A 25634-nucleotide genomic window follows, 5' to 3' on the forward strand; every position below is an offset into this window, starting at 1 on the left:
TTAGAAGTAAACTAAATTGAAAAACCATTAGTTTGATAAAGAATATTCCCTCAAAAAAATTTATTCTTATATCTTTTGGTTTATTTTTTTATTATTATTTTGTAAAAGGGTGCTCCATATAATGTATTAGACGCATACATAGGATATGATCCACTAACCCTACTTCGAGCATTAAATCTGATACATAATCATATTTGAAATGGAACTAGATAATGAGAACATATACTAGCAGTATTCTACTATAAATATAGAAAATTGATTAATATTTGACATTAAAGTTTTTGTCTGCAACAACACTAGCTCCTATGAAGTTTGGCATCATCCAGCTAGTCAAAGTATCTATTGGGGCACCCAATACTGCATCAAAAGCTCTATTAATAGTTTTTTAGGGCCCGATTAGTTTTGGGCCTAAGGTGTTGGCTGTAGAGTAAATCAACTATGGTGGATTGTCGAAGAGGAAGGCCAATGGGTAAGGCCGGCAAAATATGACTTGATCCATCAATTCAATCCGTATTTAACTCACTATAAATAAGTTTGGATTTAGACTAAATAGATTGTGGTCATAAATAAATTAACCCATTTAATCTATTTAATATTTGGATCAAATTTAGATTTCAGATATCTGATCTGTCTAATCCATTTAATATTTAGATTCGATTGAACCAAATAATCCATTTAACCAATTTAAAATCTGTTTAACTTATTTAAAAACTGCTTAATCTATTTCTAACCCATTTAATCCGGCCTATTTAATCTATTTAACCTATTTAATTCATTAAAAATTTATTTAACATGTTTAATCTATTTAACTTAACCTCATCCGTTTAATAAATGGATTAAGTGGATCGGACCGGATTATTTGTTTAGTAAACAGATCAGATTCAAGTCTAAATTTTTGACCAGTTTAATCAATAGGTTGGATTCAGATCGACGATGTTTTGATCTAACTCGTATCGACCCAACTTGTATTCGACCTAACCTGACCCAATTGCCACCCCTAGCTATGGGTGGACTCAGCTTCTACCCTCCCGGCTACCACATTCTATATCCTTGAGAAAGGGAAAAAAGAAGCAATCATCCTATATCTATTTCTTAACAAATCATAAATATATTATTGTATCTTTTTGGTTGTTTTGTTATAGCATCTAAAAGTTTAAATCCAATCATTTAATGTTAACAAAAATAACCCGATATGTAATGCTTCTTAAATCTGATCCATTCATTTTAAGTTATAAAACTCATGGATCCTGACAGTCAAGGCAAGATCCTATTCTTGGTTCTTACAAGGTGAAGATTAAGAAAGATAAATTACCTATTACGTTTGTTTCTTCAAAAATACTAGCCTTAATTAATGCTCCTAAAGTATAGTGGGTTAGTAATATTTTCCCATAGGCATGCCATTTTGACCTTTACATAGACCTTAGGTCTAATGAGGATATAAAATGTGAAGGTGCAAGGGCTAACCCTTGTTCCTGACCCAAATTAAATCCGAAGAGTTCCCTTCAATCCTTCAACTTTAATACTTAGCATCAACCGCCTAATACCTAATCCCTTGGCCGACACTTTTTTGCCCATCAAAGGAATTGTAGATCCACCTCTAGGGGTTTGCATCAAGAATGTCCTCTTTCACCTTACTTTTTTATTTTAGTTTTTTCACATTTTTTAAATATTGCTGTCCAATCAAATTTACTTAAATGATATAAACTACGTGCAGGTCCTCATGTTTCTTATATATTCTATACAGATGATTGTCTACTTGTTGCTTGTGCGACTATGCGAAATGCTATTTGTATTGCAGTCATACTTGATGCTTATGTTACATATTCTGGTCAATCTATTAATATTGTAAAATCTCATATTACTTTCTCTCTAGGTATTAATCATACCATTTGGGATAATATACTTAATCTTCTCCATGCATCGGAAAAAAGAGGGGGTTGGCATTATTTGGGGGCTCTATTATCAGGTACATCACTCAAAGCCTTTGATTTTTAATTTCTTCTAAATAAAATCACTAATAAGTTTACAGCTTGAAAATAGCGAACCTTATCCCTCGTAGGTCGTATGACTTTACTCCATTCTATCTTATGTGCTGTTCCTTTATGTGTCTATTCATCTGTGCATGTCTCTATATCTATATTTCATAAGATTGATAAAGAATTCAAATCCTTTCTTAGGGGTCATGCTCCTGACCCTCGTGCTTTTCATCCTATTGCTTGGAGCCAGGTTTGTACTCCAAAATCGAAAGATGGGTTGGGATTTCAAATTTCCACTCAGAGGCGCCTGCAGTGTAATTGTAAGCTTGCGGCCCAATTAGTCTTAAATCCTAATACTTTATGGGCACGAGTGGTGAGAGCTAAATATAAATTTAAGGGATCTTAGCTTCATTATACCTATCCTAGAAGATCATCTGCCATATGGTGGAAGATTGCTCAAGCTGGAGATCTTATAAAGTTTCAATTTCAATAGGTTGTTGGCACAGGTACTGCAGTTAATGTGTATAAGGATCCTTGGATATCTACTATCCCACTCATGGCCTGGCCTACTTATCTTAATATGAATAATTTAGAATTGGACTTACATGTTTCTGATCTTATAGATACCAATAGGCAATGGAACATTCAGTATGTTGCTCTTTTTTTCTCAATGAAACTATTGAATCTTATTTGTACAATAACTGTATCGCAGGGTGAGTGGCCAGATCACTTGGTATAGGAAACTTCACAACTAGTGGCCAGATCAATTGGTATGGGAAACTTTGCAACTACTACATGTTTCATTGAGAGACATGAAGAGATTATCGTTTACTAATAATGTTTCAAATGTGCAGGTTGATTCTGCAAGGATTTGGTCGTTACGAGTACCTTTGCGAGTTAAAACTCTTTGGTGGAGATTGGTCTAGAATCGGTTCCCTTGTAAAGATGTCCTTAGCCGGTACAATATAATTCATATGACTGATAAATTTTGTGATGAATGTTCTAATCTGGTGGAGGATTGTGAGCATCCTATTATTCATCGCAAGCATGTACAGTTATTTTGGCAGCATCTGAGGAGTATGTACCAATTGACCTTTGATTCTAACTCGTTGCCGGTATTGATAGATCACCTAACTAATGCCTTGGTAGCGACGGAGCAGAGGTCAATCCTGGCATATGCTGCCTGGTTGCTTTGGTGGGCTCGAAATGAGCATATTGTTAATAATAACCAAATGATGATTACATAACTTATGCGCAAGCTGATGATTTTTGTTAAAGATTTTAATTTTCTACAAATTCAATAGTCACAAACCCCATCTCAATACTGGGACAGCCAATTGCGAAGATATCCTTCTTTGCATCAACCTCTTTTTGTGTCTTGGCTGCCCCTCCTGCTGAGGTTTTTAAAATCAATTTTGATGCATCTGTTGTTCGTAACAAAGCAGCTGTAGGCTATGTCATTAGAGATCATGATGCATTAATATGCTTCAGGCCGGAGGTAAACTTCTCCCTCATTTGTCTGTCCCCTGTGCTGAATTAATGGCTGCATGGATGGGTGTTAGGATTGCGGTTGAGGAGCTTCATGCGACTCGCATTTGGTTGCAGGGGTACTCTGCCACTATGGTATCTTGGTTGAAAGACGCTCAATCATCTTCCTTATATTAGAGATTTTCAGCTATGGAATTCATCTGTGAATTTTTATGCAATCTCTCATATTTTTAGAGAAGGGAATCAGGTGGTGGATTTCATGGCTAATAGGGCTTTACAAGGGGACTCTATGTGGGCTTATGATGAAACTTTGGATCATCATGTTATATATTTACTACAAGCAGATGCTTATGAGATTTCTTACAATCGTTAAAACAGGAATTATTAACTATGTTAAGTGTCTAGGATTGTCTCGTTTTTATATGATTTTCATTTGCATGAAATAACTGTTTCTCTTTTAATGCAGAAAAGGATAATACGGAGGCTCTATCCTAAATGCAACACTGCCCATAAAATGCTCCGAATGAGTATGAGCAGCTGCATGATAAGAAGCGGGTTGTACTCATATGGGTGAATGCATGACGGTAGATGTTTCACTCAAAAACAATCTTTAATGGACAGCAGAGGTAATCAGATAGAGGACGAAAGCTCATGTATAAAATTAAGTGTGTTCAAAAGAAGGCAGCATAGAAGTAAAGGATTGAGAGCTTATAAAGAAGTTCAGGTGGAGAAAGGAATAATAAGGAAACAAGGAAGGAAGCAAGGAAAAGTAAAACAAAGAATAAAAGTAGGAAAGAGATTCTTCATCATTCTCCTGCTACTTCAACACATGTAATCTCACAAGTCTATATAACATATCAGTTGCGGCCAACTCTCTGTCATCGGTGAAGAGCACCTACAAAATAACGTCCTCACAGACCGAAGTTGTGTCCAGCAGAGACTCCCCGATGCCTAAGTCAGAGAAGAGTTGATGAACCGTAGATAAAATGAGTAACAAAGTCTTGGCTCAAAAAATTGTCCTTATCGGTGCTGCTCACTTATCCTCCTTTTATAAATAATTCTGATGTAACCGTCGAGCACGTGGTCTCACTTTTTTTGGCACTAAATTATCGGACCATTATTGTGAAGTTAGTAGGTCGTTAATTCTCACTAATTACCGTGACACGTAATTGATAAACGTTTATAACAGTTAGGATGTGTTGGACAGATAGGTCGACTGTATGTCGGTCGGTAGCAGTAAGTTAGTAGAAGATCCGAATGACCATTGGCTAGTAACTCTGATATACTGATGGTCTTAGGTCGGAGATTCATCAAATCGTTTGTTGTTGATTGATAATAGCCGACTATCGATCAGTCAATCGATTGTAAGTCGGCGTAATATATTCAGTCGGCCGATGTAGAGTCGGAGTCGGAGATCAATTGACTTGTCCCAATAGTTGTCCCCCACTCCTAAGTTTGAGGTGATCCAACGTTTGTATCATCATATGGTCTATCACATTGGACAAAGGGAGTCATCATGTGTTGCCTTGAGCTCCGACTTTACTGCTAATCTCTTTGGAGTATGAGAGTCAATTATTTTATCATTTTGGTGACTGCAAAATCATTATTGGACTATCATATTGATAGGACAATTCGGTATCGAATGTCAGTATCGGACGTCGCTTCAGAAAAATGATTCGGCGTCGGACGATATGACTCTGACAAGTAGATTTAGACTATGTATCCGAATATCATTGGGTCGGAGCTGTTCACGCGGATGACGGTGAGGTGGCACGATCTAGGGTAGGTGCATCGAACCGTCCGATCAATGGTTGGTCCGGATGTTGCCACATGTCGTCATCTGATGATACTCTGATTTGATTATTTTCATCTTGACCATTAAAGGATCCTATATATAGAGTCACTTTTGGCTAGTCTTTTACTTTTCATTTTGTCTTCTTTGCTGCAGAAACTCTGTCGGAGGATTGCCCCAGCGCCCCACCTTTTTGTTTTAGCTTTCAGGTTAAGTGTCCTTACTTCTTAGGTCTTTTTTGTGGTCATTGGTCAAGAGATCGAATGGCTCAGATGGTTAGCTTATGCCTCCGCTTTCGCATACGTGAGGTATTGTCCGCTTTGACTCATGACCATCTTTAGACTTTAGTGGGCTTTTAGGCTTCAATAGGCCTTGATCATTTAGAGCCTCACGGTTTTGTCCTTTAAAAGAGGCTTCACGTTGGGAGAGAAGGTTCCAATCCATATAAGCTATATTTTCTCTTGACTCATCACCGATGTGGGACTAAAGAAGCCCTCTCTACACCATAACACAGCCTCCCAGTCAAGAAGAAGTATGTGTGGATAGGAGGCATTCCCACAATGGTGCCAATATTGTAGTCATGGATCAAGGGGTCGAATGGCTCAGATGGTTGGCTTATGCCTCCGCATACGTGAGGTATTGTCCGCTTTGACTCATGATCATCTTTAGGCTTCAGTGGGCCTTGATCATTTAAAGCCTCACGGTTTTATCCTTTAAAAGGTGCCTCATGTTGGGAGAGAAGGTTCCAATCCATATAAACTATATTCTCTCTTAACTCGTAACCGATATGAGTCTAAAGAAGCCCTATCTACACGACAACAATATCCAAATAGTTTATGCTTCATGCTTCAACGGCCTGTTCAGCAGTTTTGGTGCCTTCATCAAATTTCATACTCTGTCAACCTACCTGTGTATGAACTGTACAGAATCATTTCGTATACCCACAAACTTGCTGTTCAGTCATACTGTATACAATTGCAAAGGAGAAAAGAACAAAAACAGAAGAGAGAATTGAAAAAAGAAAAAAGAAAAAAGAAAAACAGACACGGAAAAAAAGAAAAATTAAAAAGAAAAAAGAAAGATGAGATACAAAAGAAACAGGAAAAAATACAAAACAAAATGTTATTACGAACATTATTATGGTTTTTCTTGCAGGTGGCAATGTTGTATATTAGAATATGGATGTTATTAATATACCTGCTTCACATTGTCACTTCCTTTAACACTCAAGATATTCATGTTTACAACCTTTGGAAAGATCAAGGTGGTTTGGTTTCCTTTTGGGTTCATTCCTGCTATTTGATCTTTGGGAATTCTTCAGTTCGAGGTGCTATGTGTACATACTGTTGCTTGCTTCAAGATCAATATCCTGTAGCTTTGGTACATCGGATTACACAAGCCTCTTCAAAATTTTCATATGGCTTATGGTTCATGCTGCATGCGTTCTTTCATCAGTTTGGATGGCTTCACCGAATTATATCTCATATCAAGCTCTTAATATATGATCTGTGCAGCATTATTTTGTCTATTATGGTTCCTGTGTTTCAGGGGACATCAGGACTTTGTAGTTGGCATACCATATAACATTGCAAAAGAAAAAAGAATACAAGCACAAAAGAAAATTCAAGAGAAAAAAAAGAAAAAAAAAGGAAAAAGAATGACGAGATACAAAAGAAACAGGAAAAATACATAACAAAATTTGACTACTAACATTTTTCTGGACTTTCTTGCAGGTGACATTGCATCATACTATGATATGGTTGTTACTAATATGCCGGTTTCAACCTGTTATTTCCGTTAACTTTCAAGCTATTCATATTTACATTGGGCGTGGTCAGAGCAGCTAATTTGCTTTGTTTTCTTTATCTTTGCACCGCTTTCAGATGAATATTCTTTGTTCCAAGGGGATTGCTGGTTTCAAGCCATGGTGGGTGGTGTGCCATCAGATATTTTGCCACTCTGTTTGGAGACTACCCATTACTGTTTTGTTGCAAAATCAGGGTCAGATACTTAACAGGGGATTGCAGTTCACCGAGTTAAATGGTTCCTGAGTTCATATTCCAATGTTTTATGTCAATCTGTTCGCCATACATCTCTTCAATATGATTACTCTCTCTGAATCATACGAAGCTCAAATCATTGTGCTACAGGCTAATATTTCCATTGGGATGGACCTGATTGCTGACTTCTTCCTTTTTAGTTATCCTAGGTTCTCACAGGTTTATGTCCTTTCTTTTGTAATGTTTATTGTTTTAATACCAATGTTGTTACAACCGCTTAGAAGTCCCTGTCAGGTATCTAGGCGCTTTTGGTTTGTTTGGTTTGTAACTCTGTCATACTTGACAGGCCTTTTGTATCTGCACTTGTCTACTCTTTACTGCAAATAAATAGTTTCATACCTTTCTACCACAAAAAAAAAATAATAATGGAATTGTAGATCCCAATCCGGTTACTTCTTTGGCTTATCAACGGGGGCTGTACACCTGGAGCTATGCTGATTTTACCGATATTTTCCATCTTCTCTTTACTGTTTTTGAGTTCTAGATGTTTTGGTTTGTATGTATAATAACTGATGGGAAGGTTTGTTCGTAGATTGGTGGTTTGTTTACCTCCCTATGTTGCTGTTACTATCTCTGTAATCTTATTTCAATTTGTGATGGAGCTACAGCTCTTTTCTACCAAAAAAAAAAAAATTCAGCCCTTACCATTAGCACAAACCAATAACATTATATCACTTGATTCAGCCGTAGAAATCAAACCCTGAAACAAGTAGATCAAAAGATCTTTACAATGAGTTTGGTTCTTAGGACGTGTTTGGTTGGGAAAAATTAGATCTGAAATGAGAATCGGAATGGATGACTCCCATTTTGGCCATTTGGTTGGGAGGAGTCCCACTCCGATTCCGATTCTAGAGTGGAATGAAAATGGCCCAATCCTTCTTCAATCCAATCCAGACTCTCCACGTTAGATTGAAATCTCATTCCGATGGAATGAGATAAAAAAAAGAAAATTGCAGAGGTGGAGATGGGGATGTCAATGACAACGAGGTCAGTGAGGTTGGCGAGGCGGGAGAGCCAGACGTCGATGAGACGGCGGAGGGAGGAGATGCAAGAGAAGGAGTGGAGGGAGGAGGCGAAGGGGGTGGGTAAACGGTGTGAGCCTGGGATGGGGCAGCAGAGGAGGGAGAGAGAGCGAAGGGTGGAGAGGGTGCTAAGGGTGGTGGAGGAGAAGTCGACGTCGGAGGAGCAGTTGGTGAGCCAGAGGGAAACAAGGTAGCAGAACTGGGCGGCGTTATCACAAACGGTGGCATTATCGTGTGGGAGGGGAGGACGTAGGGGTCCCGGGTAGTGGAGAGGCCGATCAACTGGAGGGCCGTTAGTCCTCGAGGGTCCAAAGTCGATCACCCGCTGCGAGTGACTAAAGTGGTGGGGCCTCGGGTGACCAGAGGGATGGTTCCTTGGGCGGTCGACGAGGGTTTTGAGCTCGACGAGGCAAAGGAGGCCGTGGAGTGGATGGCGTCGCTGTTGGTCCTGATGTAGGATAATAGAAGGGATATCAAGATGACAATAAAAGATGGGACTTTGAGATCGAAAAGTCTCGAAAGACGGGCGAGGAAGGGGGGCAGCACGGTGCGAGTGGGTTTGCGATCCCACGGACGGCCGCCAAAGCTTAGAGAGAGGGGCAGGGGTGCTGGTCGCACGGAGGCAAGGGTGAACGACGGGTGCGGTGTGGACAGCGGCAATGCAAAGCCGCGGGGGGTGCCTCACGAGGGGAGAGAGAGGCGGCCATGGCTGCGAGACAGTGTGCGGAGGACGGCGACGGGGCGGGGCCATGGGTGGCGCGTCGGATGAGGGTGGGTGCGAGTCGATCACCAGCATAGGAGGGTCAGTCGAGGGGTTGCGAGGAAGGAAAGGGAGAAAAAAATAAATAAATAAATAAATAATTTTAAATATTAAATAATTATTATTATTTAATTATTTTTTAAAAAAATTTAAAGATATTATTATCATGTTTAATTTTTATTTAATATCAATTTTTAAAATAATTAATTTTTAAAAATTTTAGTTAAAAATAAAAATAAAAATTTGAGTTGACTCCGATTCTTATTTTTGTATGAACTAAACAACAACAATGGAAATCATCCATTCTGATTTTGATTCCGGACATAAACCAAATGCTTCAGAAGATTAGACTATTCTGATTTCGATTCCAATCCATTCCGATTCCGATCTCGATCGCGAACCAAACACCCCTTAGTTCGACCATCAATAAATTAGTTCCATAGTCCACCAAATACAGGTTACAGCCGTTCTAACTAACATAAAAATGATATTTAGCAGACTCGGTTAAGAGCAAAGAAATGATGATTAACAATATCCAGAGGTTTGTTATAACATAAGAGTAAGTTAACACTTACCACCTTTAAAAAGATGAATTAATACAATAAATACAAATTGATCAACCATACCAAAATCCAAACTTCAAGAAGAATTTCCGAAGGGCACCACAACAGAATAATGGCATAGCCTCAAATTCTTTATGGGAATATAATTCTAGAGGTTAACCTGCTTCTATTAGCTTGAAATCTCTAGGAATCTCTATGCTGCCATATACCCATCAATTTAAGACAGCCTGGAAATGCAAAAGAAAAAAAATGGAAAAAGCTGAATACCAAAAGAAGGGGGCAGTAAAAGAGAGAGCCTCGGTCTACATAAATGCATACTGGCTACATCCGGACAGAAAGACCCTACAATTACTGTTCCTTGAAATTAGATTTGATCTTCACCGATGATGCCATTAAATAACAAGTTCATTGTACCTACCACCAGGCATCTGCCCAAGATGGCATAATGTCTTGTTCTTTGGGTGAGAGGTGGGGGTTCAATTCATTAGGGTGTTGTCCCTTTCTCCGACCCCAGTTAACTCTGCATAGTACTGCGACTGGCTGACTCAGTTCGTCCAACAGCCTGGGCCTTAACCTAGATTGGATATGGGGTAGCAGGCCAGATTAGAGCTCCTCCAGGTCTCAAGAAACAAGTTTAGTATACCTTATGCAATTCTTCTTGCTATGCAAGAAAGCCTCGATCTCTAATAAACTTTTGCACGACTCATGACATGAACTGTAGCCTAATGGGTGATGCAATGCTCATGGGCAATATAAGCCCTGTTGGCTGGATAATGACAAGCCCAATCTCATGAGAAATTATATCTACACTGCATGCATCACATGATCGTGCCAATCACAACCACTTGTTTTAATGGTCCCTACTCATCAAGTGCTCATTTTGATGTATTAGTACACAAATAAGTAGGACAAAATGTACCATTGGGGACCTGCTTTCTGCCAACATCCACGTACAGATTGCTTGCTATTCAAGAAGCCATAACAAAGCAAAACAAAACAAAGCAGACAAAGGTCAGAAGTACAGGCTTGAGAATCACATAATTATTTGTAAATTTATATTTAATTATTTTTGTGGCTTGTCATAAACAACCAATTGTTACTCTTTGAAAACATAAACTTATTACGTTTTGGGAAAAATTAGAAATTAGCACTGTTGGAATGTCACCCTGATGTCGGCCAGAGCTGAAGCTCCCTTGAGTTCGACTAGTATCGAGGATACATGATCGAACCCCACCAACTTGATCTCCTCGGTCGAAGTCAAGGATGAGGCTAACCCAATTAGACAGGCAATTTGATCCGAAAGGAGATTGATCTTTTAGTCGTGGTAAATCCGATAAGGCATTTGTAACCATATGAACAGATCCATACAACAATCAAATGACAGCTAGCCTGCTCCACATCCCAAATGCCGGATGTGATTTTCGCTAGTGTGATTTGCGCACACCTTCCATAACGGCCACCGCTCAAAATGGAAAGTGTTGTAGCTCTCTCTCTCTATAAATAGAGGGGAAAAGGAGAACCCCATGTAAGTCTTAAGCTCTCGCAAATACTTCTTTCTCTTTGTTCTCGGATTATCTATTGATTTGAGCATGAGAGGGTCCCCCTGAAGATATTTCCGATTAGGTACTTTATTGACAGGTTTAATCTCCACCAATTGGACGTGTCACCCACTTCAGCTCTTTCCATCTTGGGCAACCTCAACCTCAACCCGATGTCCATTAGACCCACCAATCTTAAGGCTAAGTCAATAATCGGCAACAACAAATTAGCATTAGAGAAAGGGCCATTTACAGCCCCATTTTGACAGAAAGGAAATCCATTCCAACCACCATAAAAGTATAAAGAGAAGCATCAAATGCTTCGCACCACTCTGCCATAGCTCGCGATGTGTGATCCCATTGAAGCACCAACTCCACCCCAACAAGCACCCATAGTAACCAACGAGCAATTCAATCTGCTCATCCAACAGGTGCAAGCCCTTACCGATGCAGTGCAAAAAATGCAGCAGGTTGCCACGACCCAACTACCGCACGCAGTGCCTCTGTAGGCCTTGGTCCAACCTTCGGGTCAGCAATCTCCTCCCTATTGTTCGAGGCAGAGATATCCCAGCTGCCATAGTTGACCTGGAAGCCCCGACTGTGGGCATAGAAGGCACTCCCCAACCTCACGATCGAGCAAAGACTTGACCCGAGACATTCCTCACCTCGACACTCGAACCATCAAACTGTTTGGGATGCTGAGGTAGCAAGAAAACTTCAAGAAAGTAATAGACAAATTGAGACACTTTAAGACCAAGCTAAGCTCCAAAACGACAAGCCAGACTTCAATGCTGATCCACCTTTTACTAGGAGGGTCATGGATGAACTGATACCAATCCGATTCAAATGCCGCAATTGGAACCCTATGATGGGATCACCAATCTGATTGACCATCTTGAGAGCTTCAAGGCTCTCATGCTCCTTCATGAAGTCACTAATGGCATTCTTTGCCAAGCCTTCCCATCTATTCTTCAAAAGGTAGCGCGATATTGGCACTTCAACCTCCAATCAACCTCGATCGACTCCTTCGAGAAGCTCAATCGAGTCTTCATGATGCATTTTGTCGGCAGCAAAAGATAGCACCACAGCTCAAATTCTCTCATCAACATCAAGTAGAGAGAAGGTGAAACCCTCAAGGACTATGTGAGCCACTTCAACACAACCATCCTGAGGTATGTGATCTGGATCAGTCAATCACTATGTCCATGCTCAAGGATGGACTTCGAAAAAATTTGTTCCTTTTCTCCTTAGATAAGAGGTATCCTAAAGACTTCATCGAGATACTGGCTTGAGTGGAGAAGTATGCAAATGCTAAGGAGATGGAGCTGCATGAAGAATTGCTAGTCGAGAAGCGTCGGGAGAGGAGCTGCGATGAAGACGAGGAAGGCGGGTCAAGGCGAGAAGGCTGCCAAAGTACCAGGAAGTCGTGATGCTCAAGGACCCCACCTCGCAATAACCGATCCAAGATGCCTCAGAATCGTTGATCTCGAACTCTACCTTGGAACTACGGGACCTATACTCTTATCGATACACCTCGAGCCCAAGTACTTATGGAGATAGAGCCAAGACGACCTTCCCAACCTCGGAGGATGTTGACCCCAAGCTATAGATGAAATGCTAGAAAATATTGCCAGTATCATTGCGACCATGATTACGATACCAAGAAGTGTATGCAGCTCCACGATAAGATCGAGGCACTCATCAGACGAGATCAACAAGGCGGTACGTGGATGCACAATCGAACCAAAACGATGCCCGAACTGAACACCAGCAATCCAAGGGGAATCCTGAGAACCTACTATAGGCGTCATCAACACCATCTCTGGGGGGCAGATCAGCAAACCAACCAGGAGCTACAACTAAATCAAGGAGAACGAGGAAAACTGTCGCCAAGTTGGAAAGGCCCATATTTGATCAATGAAGTAGTGCAACCCAAAACCTATTAGTTTTGATGTTTAGATGGGACTTTGATCCCTCCAACCCAAAATTCAGAAAACTCATAGATTTACCATCAGTAATGTAATCTATGTCGGCTATAAAGAAAAACTCCTTCGGTTTCATGTCTTCTTTAAGTACCTTGAACTATAGCAGGCTGGATCTGCTGACGTCATGCCAAAGCCAAGCCTTTCCTCTTCCAAGCATCGAGAGACCAAGAAGAGCCTCTCCTCGTTCGAGTACAAGGACAGCACGGTCAGCCTCCTCTCATCCGAACACAAGAGGCAAGATGAACCTCGCGTTTAAATGCGAGTCAGGCTGGAGATGGGTCGATCTCATCTAAGCATGAGGTCGGCAAAGCTCGATCTAGGCCACTTGGGATATACCTCCAAGCAGGATTCTTAAGCTCCTTGCCCAAGTGCAAGTCAAGTCGGAGATAGGTCGACCTCATCCAAGCATGAGGTCGACGAAGCCCGACTTGGGCCACTTGGGATAACCTTGACTGGGATCTCTAAGTTCCTCACTCGAGCACAAGTCAAGGCAGAGATTGGTTGGCCTCGCTCAAGCACAAGGTCGATGAAGCCCGACTTAGACCACTTGGGATACTCCAAGAGGGATTCCTAAGCTTCTCACCCGAGCGCAAATCAAGTTGAAGATGGGTCAGCCTCATCCGAGCATGGGGTCAACGAAGCCCGACCTAGACCATTTGGGATACCCTCAAACAAAATCCCTAATCTCCTCGCTCGAGTGCAAGTAGGGCTGAAGATGGACTAGATCTCGTCTGAGCACAAGGTCGGCGAGGCTTGACCTGGGCCATGGGGTCATCCAAGAAAGATCCCAGAAGCCCCTATGGTGAGATGCAAACCAAGCCCAAGTGCTCCTTGTTCACGTACGTGCACAACCACAGACTAAGGAAAAGTAATTTTTTATTACAAAGAGTCGTTACAAAAAAAAGTCGGACGAGACCGACCTAAAAGTATGCTCGGACAGGTCTAAGCAACATGTAGAGAAGGACAAAAAAGCAGAAAGAAGAAGAAAGGAAGAGATAAAGGCCACCTAAGGCCTAGGTGTCAGCTAGGAGGGCAGGTTCCTCCTCACTGACAGCAGCTGGAGTCGGGACAGCGGTCTCGGTAACCTCCATGGCCTCGACCTCAACGACCACGTCCACTTTGGCTCCGTGTCATCACTATCCAAGCGACTGAGGTCGAGCTCACAGAAGAGGCGTTGAACCCGAGCCCAGCAATCCACCACTTTCTCCAGGTACAAGTCGGCAAACTCAGCTTTCTCCTTCCAAAGCTCAATCGAGGCATGGAACCCCACGACCGCCCTCCTCTTCACAACCCGGAGCTCCTCCTCCCATTTGACTTCACTATGGAGGGCCTCAATGATCCGGCCCTTAGCTCAAACCGCTTTCTCCTCGACCTTGCTGACCTTGATCTTAAGGTCACGCACCTCCTAGCTGGCCTCGAGGAGGGCCCTCCGAGCTTTATCTTTGGCCGTCAACGCACCAACCACCTTCATCTGAACATTCTGGACCTAGCCTCGACCTCCTCCGTGGCCTCCCATGGATTACTGGCATTAATGGCCCAAATTAGCAGAAGCAACAACTTGGATGGGCAAGATCATGACATATGCCACCCACTCATTACTCCACCGTTTCACCCATGGATGTGCATTCGTTATGGTTGTCCCATCATCAAACATGGCTTGGCCTTGATCACTGACACAATGCCCTTCATCCTACCCTAGTTTCAACTCGGGCTCAAGAGTGAGGGGCCAAGTGCTGGGGTGTATCACCTCAATCTTGACCAGAGCCAAAGCTCCCTTGAGCTCGGCTAGCACCAAGGACACATGGTCGAACCCCACCAATCTAACCTCCTTGGTTGTAGACAAGGAGAAGGCTAGCCCAATTAGGCAGGTGACCTAATCCAGAAGAGGATCGATCTTTTAGTCGTGGTAAGCCCGATAAGACAACCATAACCATATAGGAGGGGATCCGCGCAATAGTCAGGTGACTGCTAACCTACTTTACATCCCAAACACGGGACACGATTTCCACCAGTATAATTCACGCACATATTTCATAACAACCATCGCTCAAAGCGGGAAGGCCGCAGCTCTCTCTCTATAAATATAAGGGAAAGGAGGATCCCAAGTAAGTCTCAAGCCCTCATAAATAGTTCTCTCCCTCTCTCTCTCTCTTTGCTCTCCGATTATCTACTGATTTGAGCATAAGAGGATTCCCGTCCTCCGTAAGCATTTTTGATCAAGGAATTTATTTGTAGGTTCAATCTCCACTGATCGGACCATCACCCACTTCAGCTCATTCCAATCCTGGCTAACCTCAACCTCAGCTCGATGCCCATCGAACCTGCCAACCTCGGGGCCAGCTCAGTAATCAGCAGCAACAAGCACTTTTGTTAATATAGTAGCTCATGATTTGCCTACTAATCCTTGAGCTGGTTTGATACTTGCTTCTTGAAGTGGGAATCAGGTCAGATTCCTCTTGAGGTGGTTCAGCAACGAACACTGCTTTAGTACAGGAGGTGTTGCGATCAATGCTGTCTTGTGCCACTACGGCGTTCAAGTGGCAAGGTCTAGCCTAGTGGATGGAGCATTTCGGTGCTCTTAAACTATCCAGTCTAGAACGCCGGGATCCTACCATATTATGTGATTGATGCTACTACTCTTGTTTATGTAAACTTTGTCCATAGAAAATAAAATGATTCTAGTAGCAAGCATCTGTCCACAGAAAATGAAACTAAAATAATTCTAGCATCCACGGAAAATCAAATAATTCTAAGCATGCACACAAGCATGCCCGCCCCGGAAGAAGGGTAAAATTATGCAGGCATGCCTTTGCATATTTATTTATATATTACATGAATTTCATATCTCCATGCCAATAATTATTAAATCAACTAGTTGATACTGCAATTTAAATTCATAATGTGACCTGACTGAAATTTCATTGCATCTAGTTAAGAACAATAGACAATTCATGTACAAACACAGTAACCTAATTACCTGAGCTAAGGCATGCATAAAATTGAAACTTTAGATCAATCAAGGAATCTAGCAAACAGTGTACAACATAAGATATTTGTATTTGACATTTTCTAAGCTTTATTCTGCAACTATTCCTATCATCCCAATTTTTCAGATAATTTGCAACCCCATTTGCCCTACAATCACTATCTTATCATTGAAGAAGTGGGTTGATAGCAGGTATTCCCTCACCTATCATCAAAAAATGTATACAATTTCTAGTGGTTAATCTACCACGCCTTTTTGCATATTTAACTATTCACATTACAGAATACCAGATACTGCTGTCTTCTCATAGATGCTATACAGATAATAACTGCAATACAAACCCTCACATGGATTTTAGTGAAGTTTCATGCAGAATTGCTATTAAAAAAGGGAGGGAAGGACCACATATCACTTGGAGACAGAATTTCTCTCAAGTAAACTGGCTTTAGTTTCCCCTTTCAATGGATTTTAAACAAGCTCATACTGTCAAAAGTTGACCAGGTATTTGGAGAGTTTATATTTATTAGGAATTTATGTTAGGATACCATATGCAGCTGTGACATGAAGAGCAATTAGCACTGTTATGGTTTTATAGTTTCTTTTTTAGAAGATCTTGTAAAATTTATACAACTTATGCAACCTAAAATCACCACAGGTGCACAAATTTTACTGGTTTCACCTTTCCATTTTATTGATAGAAACCGCCCAAGTTGACGTCAGTGCAGAGAATGATTAGGCAATATCATTGTGGAGAAAAATTTTAACTAAATTTGTCCCATCTAGAGTTCCTATACAAAAAAACACAACCTTCAACCAAACATCGAATCACTGGATCTTCATCTTGATCTCATAATATCTCTGTTGTGACAAGATATGGTTCACCTAGGACATGGACACTAGTAAGATAAGTTTCATATATAATCACTCTGAAAACTGGGAGAGATTAACATAGAAACTCAAATAATGGGGGCTGGAGTAAGGGTTCTTCATTATAAATTACATAAATCTTATGAAACATCAAAATCATCAAGAATGCTATGCATATTTATAGTTCTATCCCTTCCTACATTCACTATTTATCTGGTGCCAATTATCCACCTTGTTCAGGATTTTGAGGCAGTAATGGTAGTAAAAGGTTGAACCCGTAGGAACTATTTTCAGGCATGATCTACAATACCATTCCCGAACAGATTAAACAAGGAAGATTGTTCATCATTATGGTTATGGGTACAAAAAATTTGTCAGCACGTTCTGTGTCTTTGCTCACCCGATAACCAATTTAAACACTCATTAAAATTAGCAAATGCGTAAAAGAACAAACCTTTAAGATCTATAAGGATATTTTGAGAATCATAACATGTTGGTCTTATCACACCAAATTAATTCTAAAAATATGTTGATTTGACTTTCCATTAGAGAAGTTCCTTATAATACAAGCTTGGAAATTCAAATTGGTAGATATCAACAGTCTATGAATACAAAACTAAAATTTATTATTTAACTTCTCTAGTTTTGGGAATCAAATCCTAATAATTGTTCTGCAAAATTTCAAACTTCTCAAAGTAAAAAGAAAGAAAACATAATGCTCTTGAATTACTGATATCTGAAAGCAATCCTATAAAAACTTCACAAATTTGCCCTACTTATATTCTAAAAATATCTAGCTCATGCAATTTGAATGGACCTAAATGATCAGTACCAACATTCTACTAATTATTTGCAACAAACAAAGTAAATAGTGTATACTCAAATTCACAATGAGAAGGAAAAAGGTAAAGGGTCCGGTAAGGAAAGATTAAGAACAACACTTTTATCATAGAAGATAACATAGCATGACCATATTACATGAAATCACCACTGAAAAAATAGTTCTAAAGTTAAATCGTACAGAATGTTTCGCAGTCTAACAACTTATTGCAGCAGGAATATTATGGACAAAAGTATTCCAAACATCAAATATATCAACAGTATCAAGAGGAAATGAGAAAACATGAGGCATCCTCACTAAACAAGATATGGTGCTGCTATAAAAAAGAAAGAGAACCATCTTGCATTTAATCATGATCTTACAAAGTCCATAAATAGGATTACAATAATCTCTAGAAGTTTAACTTCAGAAAAAATACAATTACAAATCATATATTTATCTGATCAATTTCAATGCATTGTGCTCTTACTATTAAAGGATTGTTCCATAAATTATTACTTGTGTCAAAAGACTGGAGGGTCATTTCATGCTTTTGAGTTCACAAAGCGGCTAATAACAACTCTTTTTCTTAATAGACAGACCATCTAATAGCACAACCATCATGGCACTTCTCACTTATTTGGCTTCAACTTTGTAACACTTCTTTCTCAATCAACCACAAAGATACCTGTAAGTTGCAAGGATTTTAAGCATGCTAAGCAGTACACATGTTGCATCAGCAAAGGAATTTAATGCACTCTTTTTAATTAAAAAAATACAACCCATGATACTGGCTTGACATGCCATGGCACACACCAGCCAGCAGAAAACAGCTCAGGCCAGCACCTGAAACCTTGGTTTTTTGGACTTTTCCCATTCACATACAACACCTCTTCATAGTTTTACCTGTTTGTCTATTTCAAAAACAAACTGTAAATGTACATATCAATACCTCATGCTCCCTAGTTTTATTAGAAGCTGATTTGTTCGTGATCATGCTCATACATGACTGAAATCTATGCAAGCTCAGATATGCAAGGCATTTTTTTCATTTACTCTGATAATTGAAGGAAAGGGTGCTCCAAGTAAAATTACAAACTTACTTCAGGGTTTTGGGTGTGGGATGTCATATTTGGCTGTTCTTATATAAGCATTCAGCTATAGAGTATGCAAATTTTCTCTGCAGCCCAAGTCAAATTAAAATAATATTTAACATATTATTATAATGGTCTGAATAGACAAGTCCAAGAGTTACTTTTTGGAGGAATCGAGATTGACTGAGAAAGTTGGAGTCTCTCTTGTAATAATCTTTTATTATTTAATATGATAATCTTTAGGTTACATATATGTGACCTCTTAGCCAGATGGCTGTAAATATTAGGATAATCTTTTATTATTTAACTGTATTTCAAGCGAACAAGAGCTTGAACTATAAAATAACAAATACATCACTGTCTTTTTCTTGAGAAAGTTCTAGAAAAAATTCTTGGTTGTTCAGTACTCCATCCATTATGAACATTTTTCAAATAGGTTATTGGCATTACATGTCACATGTACCACCAGCCATGCTAGCCCATACAGTTCTTATCCACCTTCATCAATATGTACTGTAGTGATGCGCACTCACATATATCATGAAACTTGCAGAGTGCTCTCTTGGTTTTAACTCATATCAGGCAATCCTGCATAGAGTTGCTTTTATGCAACATATTCAAAAGCCATTCTCTTTAGTTTTTGCCTCTTGTGCATTTTTTAAAAAAAAAATTAAGGCCCAATCTACAAAGTAAACGCAGCAACAATAAAATATCATTTTCTACACTGGACCAATGGAATGAGCTAATGGTAACCATTAGTCTAAACCACTAGTCTATGTAAGTTCCTACACTTTACAGTCAGCACATGAACATCCTAAGGATCCATTTGATTGGGATATGTCAAATTACGAGGTAATCAGACAATTCTTGAGAATCATTTATTTGAAAAAATGATTGCGAAGGAAAATAAGTTTTATCATGTTTGATTGGTGGAAAAGTTACTCCAGAAAATAATACTAGAAAAAGATTACTACGTTTGGTTGGAGGTAAATCTATATAGAAATATAGCCAAATTTACAAATATATCTTTCAACATAAAAATAATTTTTTAATACTAAGATAGTATTATCATCTTCAATTAGCTTTTATGCAATGACTATAATCACATAGCCCTTTATATAATATCATCTCCATCTTATTTTTTTTACAAAAGCTCTTTATTTAATGAATTTAGAAAGATATCTAAACAAATTTAATAATTACATATGCAGCTTTATTGGGAGTATTTTTGTCAAGTATGGATTACCGCCACTTGAAAATTTATCAAATACCAACCCCTCCATGATATTTATTTTACATTCTTTCTCCGAAAAATAAGCATGGGGCCCACCAACTTTTTTACTATCTCTTTCTTCTCTTTTTTATACCAAACATGGTAATCTGACATGGGAATCATTTTTCCATGCCAGATTACCCCCAACCAAAAGGCCCCTACAATGGTGGCAGCATAGTTACAACACCTAAAATGTGTTGCTTATATGTAAACTTAGGTTTGTGTCATATTTTTATTATGGATTTTGAGCTTGTTTTGTTCTTAATGGGTAAAAATAATTTGCTTATATGATAAATTATGTGACAATGCAGTTCACATGTTAAACATTAATACCTAAAGTTATTTTGGATTGTTTAAGCTCTTAGATCTCTAAAGAGACGATATCGGCTCAAAACAACTTCATACACTAGTATGAAGTAGTTAAATTTGGCTCCCATTTGGATAAAAGAAGAAGAAGAAGAGGAGGAAGAAGAAGAAATTGAAGAATAAGAAGAACAAATTTCAACATGCCAGCAAATCCTCCCATGCTGGTGCAATACATGATATTTTAATTATTAAGAGAGACTTCAAAATAGGGGTAGCAATCGGGTCGGGTCGGGTCGGGTCATAAACGGGTCGGATCAGAAAATTGTCAATCCAAATCCGATCTGTTTATTAAACGAGTCAAAAATTCAAATCTAAATCTGACCTATTTATTAAACAAGTAACCCGATCCGACCCGTTTAACCCGTTTATTAAATCGGTCAAATTAGGTTAAACGAGTTAAACAGATTAAACAGGTCAGATTAAATGGATCAGAAACAGGTTAAACAGATTTTAAACAGGTTAAACGGATCTTAAATGGGTTAAACAGGTTAAACAGATCGGGTTAAATGGGTCAGAAATAGATTAAACAGATTAAATGGGTTATCTGACTCAATCCGACCTGAATATTAAACGGATTAAATGGGTTAAACGGGTCAGATATTTAAAACCCAAATCCGACCCACTTATTAAACGGGTTAAATGGATTGACTCATTTATGACCCAAATTCATTTAGCCTAAATCCAAACCTATTTATGGCGGGTTGAAGACAGGTCGGGTTGGCAAGTCGAGTCATATTTTGTCAGTCCTACTTCAAAAGCATTTAAATATCAAATTTGGAGAAAAGGCCTTACAAAGTCACTAACCCCAATCCATTCTCACAATTTTCTCTAACCGTGAAGAGGAATCCTTTGGGTGGAACTCAAGCCTTGTTGTTTAGTTTAGAAAAAAAATCCATTTTTTTTTGTTTTACCATCATTTTGTTCATGCTCTAGAAGCCATCAACTTTGAGCAGAAGTTCTGATTGCTCCATTTGTTTGAAGGTCCTACATGAATATATTGTCATGCATAAAGCAAACCAAGAAAATCAACAACAAAGAGCTGTGGGCTTTGTTCCCAGAATCAACAGAAGATATAGCCAAACCATAAAGGATTATCTAGCAAAGGTCGATGCAAAGTTGAAAAACGAAATATATTTATAATTACTTGGAAAGAATGAAAGGGGATCTCACAATTTATTCCTTGAATCTTCAGAAAGGAAGATTCAAAGATGAGCCAATTGAGTAGACTGTCTGTTTGATGAACCGATGCACCATGAACATCTCAAAGGTAAAACTTGCATGCCATTTCATTTAGCCCATCAAGCTATAAAAGCCGATAGAAAAAACCATAGTTGCTCAATAAACTATTATTAGATGGAAATTATTTGAAAAAGTCTTAAAACACAATGAGCTAACTAAAATTGATGAGTAACTAATATTTAAAGAAATTATTCTTCGTAGTGTTATTTATGATGCTAGGTTGTGATTATGATCCAAGTCTTATGGTAGGTGTTAGAAAAGAAAGGAATTTTCTATTAGTCATATTCATATGATTAAGGACATGTATAATGAAGTAGTTACTAGGAAGAGAACTACCAATGGTAATACTAGTAAATTTTCCATTACAATAGATTTACATGGAGGATCCAGTCCAAGTTCGTATCTTTTTTTGCACTAGTTAAGGATGAGATTATTAGGCATACTCAAGACAACATTCCTTGGTACATAGTATTTATAGATGATATAATCTTGATAGATGAAACTAAGATTGGAGTTAGTCTCAAGTTAGAATTATGGAAAATCTAAGGATTTCAGGTTAAGTAGGACCAAGACTGAATCCATGGAATGTAGTTTTAGTAAAATTAAAAATAAAGATGAAGGTAGAGTGACAATTGAGGATCATGAAATTCTTAAAACTAATCAATTTTGATATTTAGGATCCATTATTCATAAAGAAGGAGAGATTAAAGAGGATATTATCCATAGGATTAAAGCATGATGGATAAAATTAAAAAGTGCAACTGAGATATCATATGATCGTAAAATATCTATCAAGTTGACAAAAATTTTATAGAACAAACAGCGATACTTTATAGTATAGTATGTTAGGTTGCTAGAAAACAATATATGCACGAGATAAGTGTAGCCAGAATAAGAATGTTGAGATGAATGCATGGTAATTCAAGAAAAGATAGAATAAAAGATAATGTCATTTGTAAAAATATAGAGATAATACTAATTGAGGATCATTTGAGAATGATAACTTAGATGATCTGGATACATACAACGTGGACCGCGAGATGCACCAGTACAACAAAGTGATTTGATACATATAGAAAGAAAGAGGGATGGAGGTAAACTTGAAAATCACATGGGATGAAGTAATAAAGACTTCATACCACTACATCTTTTAGAAAATGTAGCCCTAAACAGAGAGGAATGGGGAAAAAGGATTTATGTAGCCAACTCCAACTAGTTTGGGATTAAGAATTAGTCAAGCTGAGTTGAGGTTGAGATTACGACCCAAAATAAGATGAGCTTTTGATAAAAAGATTTTGATTTGATCTGGGAGGTGGAAGGTTTTCAAATGTTTGAAAGCAAAAATCAAGAAGTGCTTTAATCAAACATAATCAGCTTTATGCAGGCAGCAGCCTAACACAAGGACCACATAGTAAATCATGAAGGTCAATAACATATTTTTAATTGAACTGAAAGTTGTAAATTAGATGGATTTACAACATTTCCAGTGTAAGTAAAAGTCTAGTCAAAGGAGACCAACTCAAATTTGAGGAATAGCAAACATTTTTATAAGCCAATGACTAACGTAGACAAATAAAAAAAAAAGGTCAATACTCAAGAACTTAAAAATAAAGAAAGAAAAAAGTCACCTAGGCACAGATAGGCAGATTAGGGCCCCAAGCAATCCAGTGAAATTTGATTAGCCCAAATGGGCGACATGAAGCAAGCACCTGAGTGCACTTCCAGGCCTAAGGCTTGTGCATAAGGCAGCCCGAGCACACATGTGCACCTAAGGTGGCATTAGAGGTGGATGCTTGGACACTACACGCATTGAATCAGGTTCAAATTTTAAAAGTCTGTGTCCCTAGATGCTTGGCCTTCCAGGGATATTGCTGGGCACATAAATGGGGCTGAAAATCAAGCATTTAACAGACTTCCATGTTTCTGTTTAAGACTATGAAAAAGAAAAAAAAAAAAAAAAAAAAAAAATATATATATATATATATATATATATATATATATATATATATATATATATAGCGCCATTACATTAAGCTTATATTATCAAACTGAAAACTTCAGAACACTACAAAAATCCAGTGCAGAATATTGGTCCATTTATTATAGAAATAAAGAAAATTCTGCATTCCATACAGGACAAGCACATCATACTACCAAAGACACTCAACAAAATCTAACATCCATTATAGAGCAACAGGAGTTCCAATTGGTGCATTACAACAGCACATCGATGCTTTGAATATTAATACAGAACTACAAGGCCAGATCGACTTCTAGCAAAATGGCAACCCGATTACGCTCAGAAAGAACTGATCTTGGACCTAACAACATCACTGCCCCCAGATCTATTAACAGATAACGGAAAGGGAAAGAAGCATTATTTACGACGACGACAAGAAGAAGAAGAAGAACAGCTAGCTACAGATGATGGAAAACCTGATCATTTTCGAATAAACCGGCGACTGGTAGACACGGAAGCCTTCCGATCAACGTCGGATCCCGAGTCGGACTCATCGTGGACCCATCCGACCGTCCTCTGGGCCTCCAGAACGAACTGTGAGATTCCTGAAACACCAAAAAGCGACCATTTTGCTGAGATTCCAGGAAAGAAGAGAACACGGAGAGTGATCGAGAAAGGGAAGGGGGGAGGACCTTCTTTGACGGTCTGGCGCTTCTCGCGGATCTCGTGGATGGTGGCAGAGAGCTTCCAGTAGAGGGGGCGGCCGACGTAGAAAGCGACGAGGAGGATGGCGACGATGGCGGCGACGCGGAGAGAAACCCTAGCGGCGGAGGAGACCATGGTGGAGGCCGAGAACTCTCAGTTGGCTTCGGTTTCTTCGTTCCGCCGGCTTCGGATGTGCGGGGTTGGGAGATGGAAGAGGGGGAAGATGGAAGAAACGTGTCGGTGCTTGTCACACGTGTGAATAGATTGCGTTTGGACTACGTTGGAGGGGTTCCTTTGCTTTGCTAATTAAGAATTTAAATGTGGCAAATGTAGCAGAGAAACTCTCCAATAATAATGCAATCTTAATAGGACCATTTTGTTGAGGATTATCTAATATAAAAATTTTTTATTCAAATTATCATATTTAATACAAAAAATAGATAAGAAAGATAGTATAATAAATGATGGATTTTGTTGGGGAATACCGACCGACCGACCGGCGGACACCATCGCCGACCGATTAACGGCTCTACACCGACTGAGGATATGTCGGTCGGGCAGACCTTTTCTGCTCCCGACCGACTACACCAGAGAGTCCAATGGCCGACTCTCGCGACATGCTCGACTGACCGTCGGAGCGGCCTGAATCCCCACCCGACACAACACCGCTGGCCACCGACCTAAGGTCGGCCGACTCCTCCAATCACCGTACGGCTGCCAGAGGCTGTCAGCCCTGACAGCGGCATGCGGCGCTGCCGTCCGAGGGCATTATCCTGCTTAGGGCATTGTCAACCCTAGTGATTTGACAGCCCCACGGCGATGTGACGCTTTCACGGCGACTCTGACAGTCTACAGTGAGTTGACAATTCCTAAATTGTCCGCGCCATTAATGACGGCGCCGTACCACGCTCCACTATATATATATCAGGGAGGGCAACAGTGCAGGAGGTGGAGAAAAAATAACAGGCTTGCTCCCTCTAACTCTCTCTCCCACTTTCCCTCGCTGAGCTCTCTGTCTTCATTTCACTGTTGCCCAGTCACCTCTCTGACTTGACCGTCGGAGGGTCCCCGCCGGAGCCGCCTCCGGTCAGTGTGGACTTTCTTTTTTGCAGGCGCTCGTTCCCGGCGATCAGGCGATGA

At 39.5% G+C, this 25634-nt stretch overlaps 1 protein-coding gene across 3 annotated transcripts; it reads right to left on the reverse strand.

Moving 5' to 3' along the window:
• Positions 1 to 18204: 18204 nt before the first annotated feature.
• LOC140855788 (uncharacterized) lies at positions 18205 to 24767 on the reverse strand. Of its 3 annotated transcripts, none has more exons than XM_073252610.1 (3): positions 24482 to 24766; positions 24266 to 24394; positions 18205 to 18545 (listed from the first exon to the last, which is right to left on the reverse strand). In XM_073252610.1, the coding sequence occupies exons 1-2, from the start codon at positions 24627 to 24629 to the stop codon at positions 24270 to 24272; spliced, it is 273 nt and encodes a 90-aa protein (XP_073108711.1). In that variant the 5' UTR covers positions 24630 to 24766; the 3' UTR covers positions 18205 to 18545; positions 24266 to 24269. The 3 variants fall into 3 exon arrangements, with proteins under 3 accessions (XP_073108711.1, XP_073108717.1, XP_073108709.1); XM_073252616.1 differs by lacking the exon at positions 18205 to 18545 and adding an exon at positions 23904 to 24174 and having other exon boundaries at positions 24482 to 24767; XM_073252608.1 differs by lacking the exon at positions 18205 to 18545 and having other exon boundaries at positions 23904 to 24394; positions 24482 to 24765.
• Between the last annotated feature and the right edge of the window lie 867 nt (positions 24768 to 25634).

This window comes from Elaeis guineensis, chromosome 1 (genome assembly GCF_000442705.2).
Source record: "Elaeis guineensis isolate ETL-2024a chromosome 1, EG11, whole genome shotgun sequence".
In the NCBI taxonomy this organism is placed as follows: domain Eukaryota; kingdom Viridiplantae; phylum Streptophyta; class Magnoliopsida; order Arecales; family Arecaceae; genus Elaeis; species Elaeis guineensis.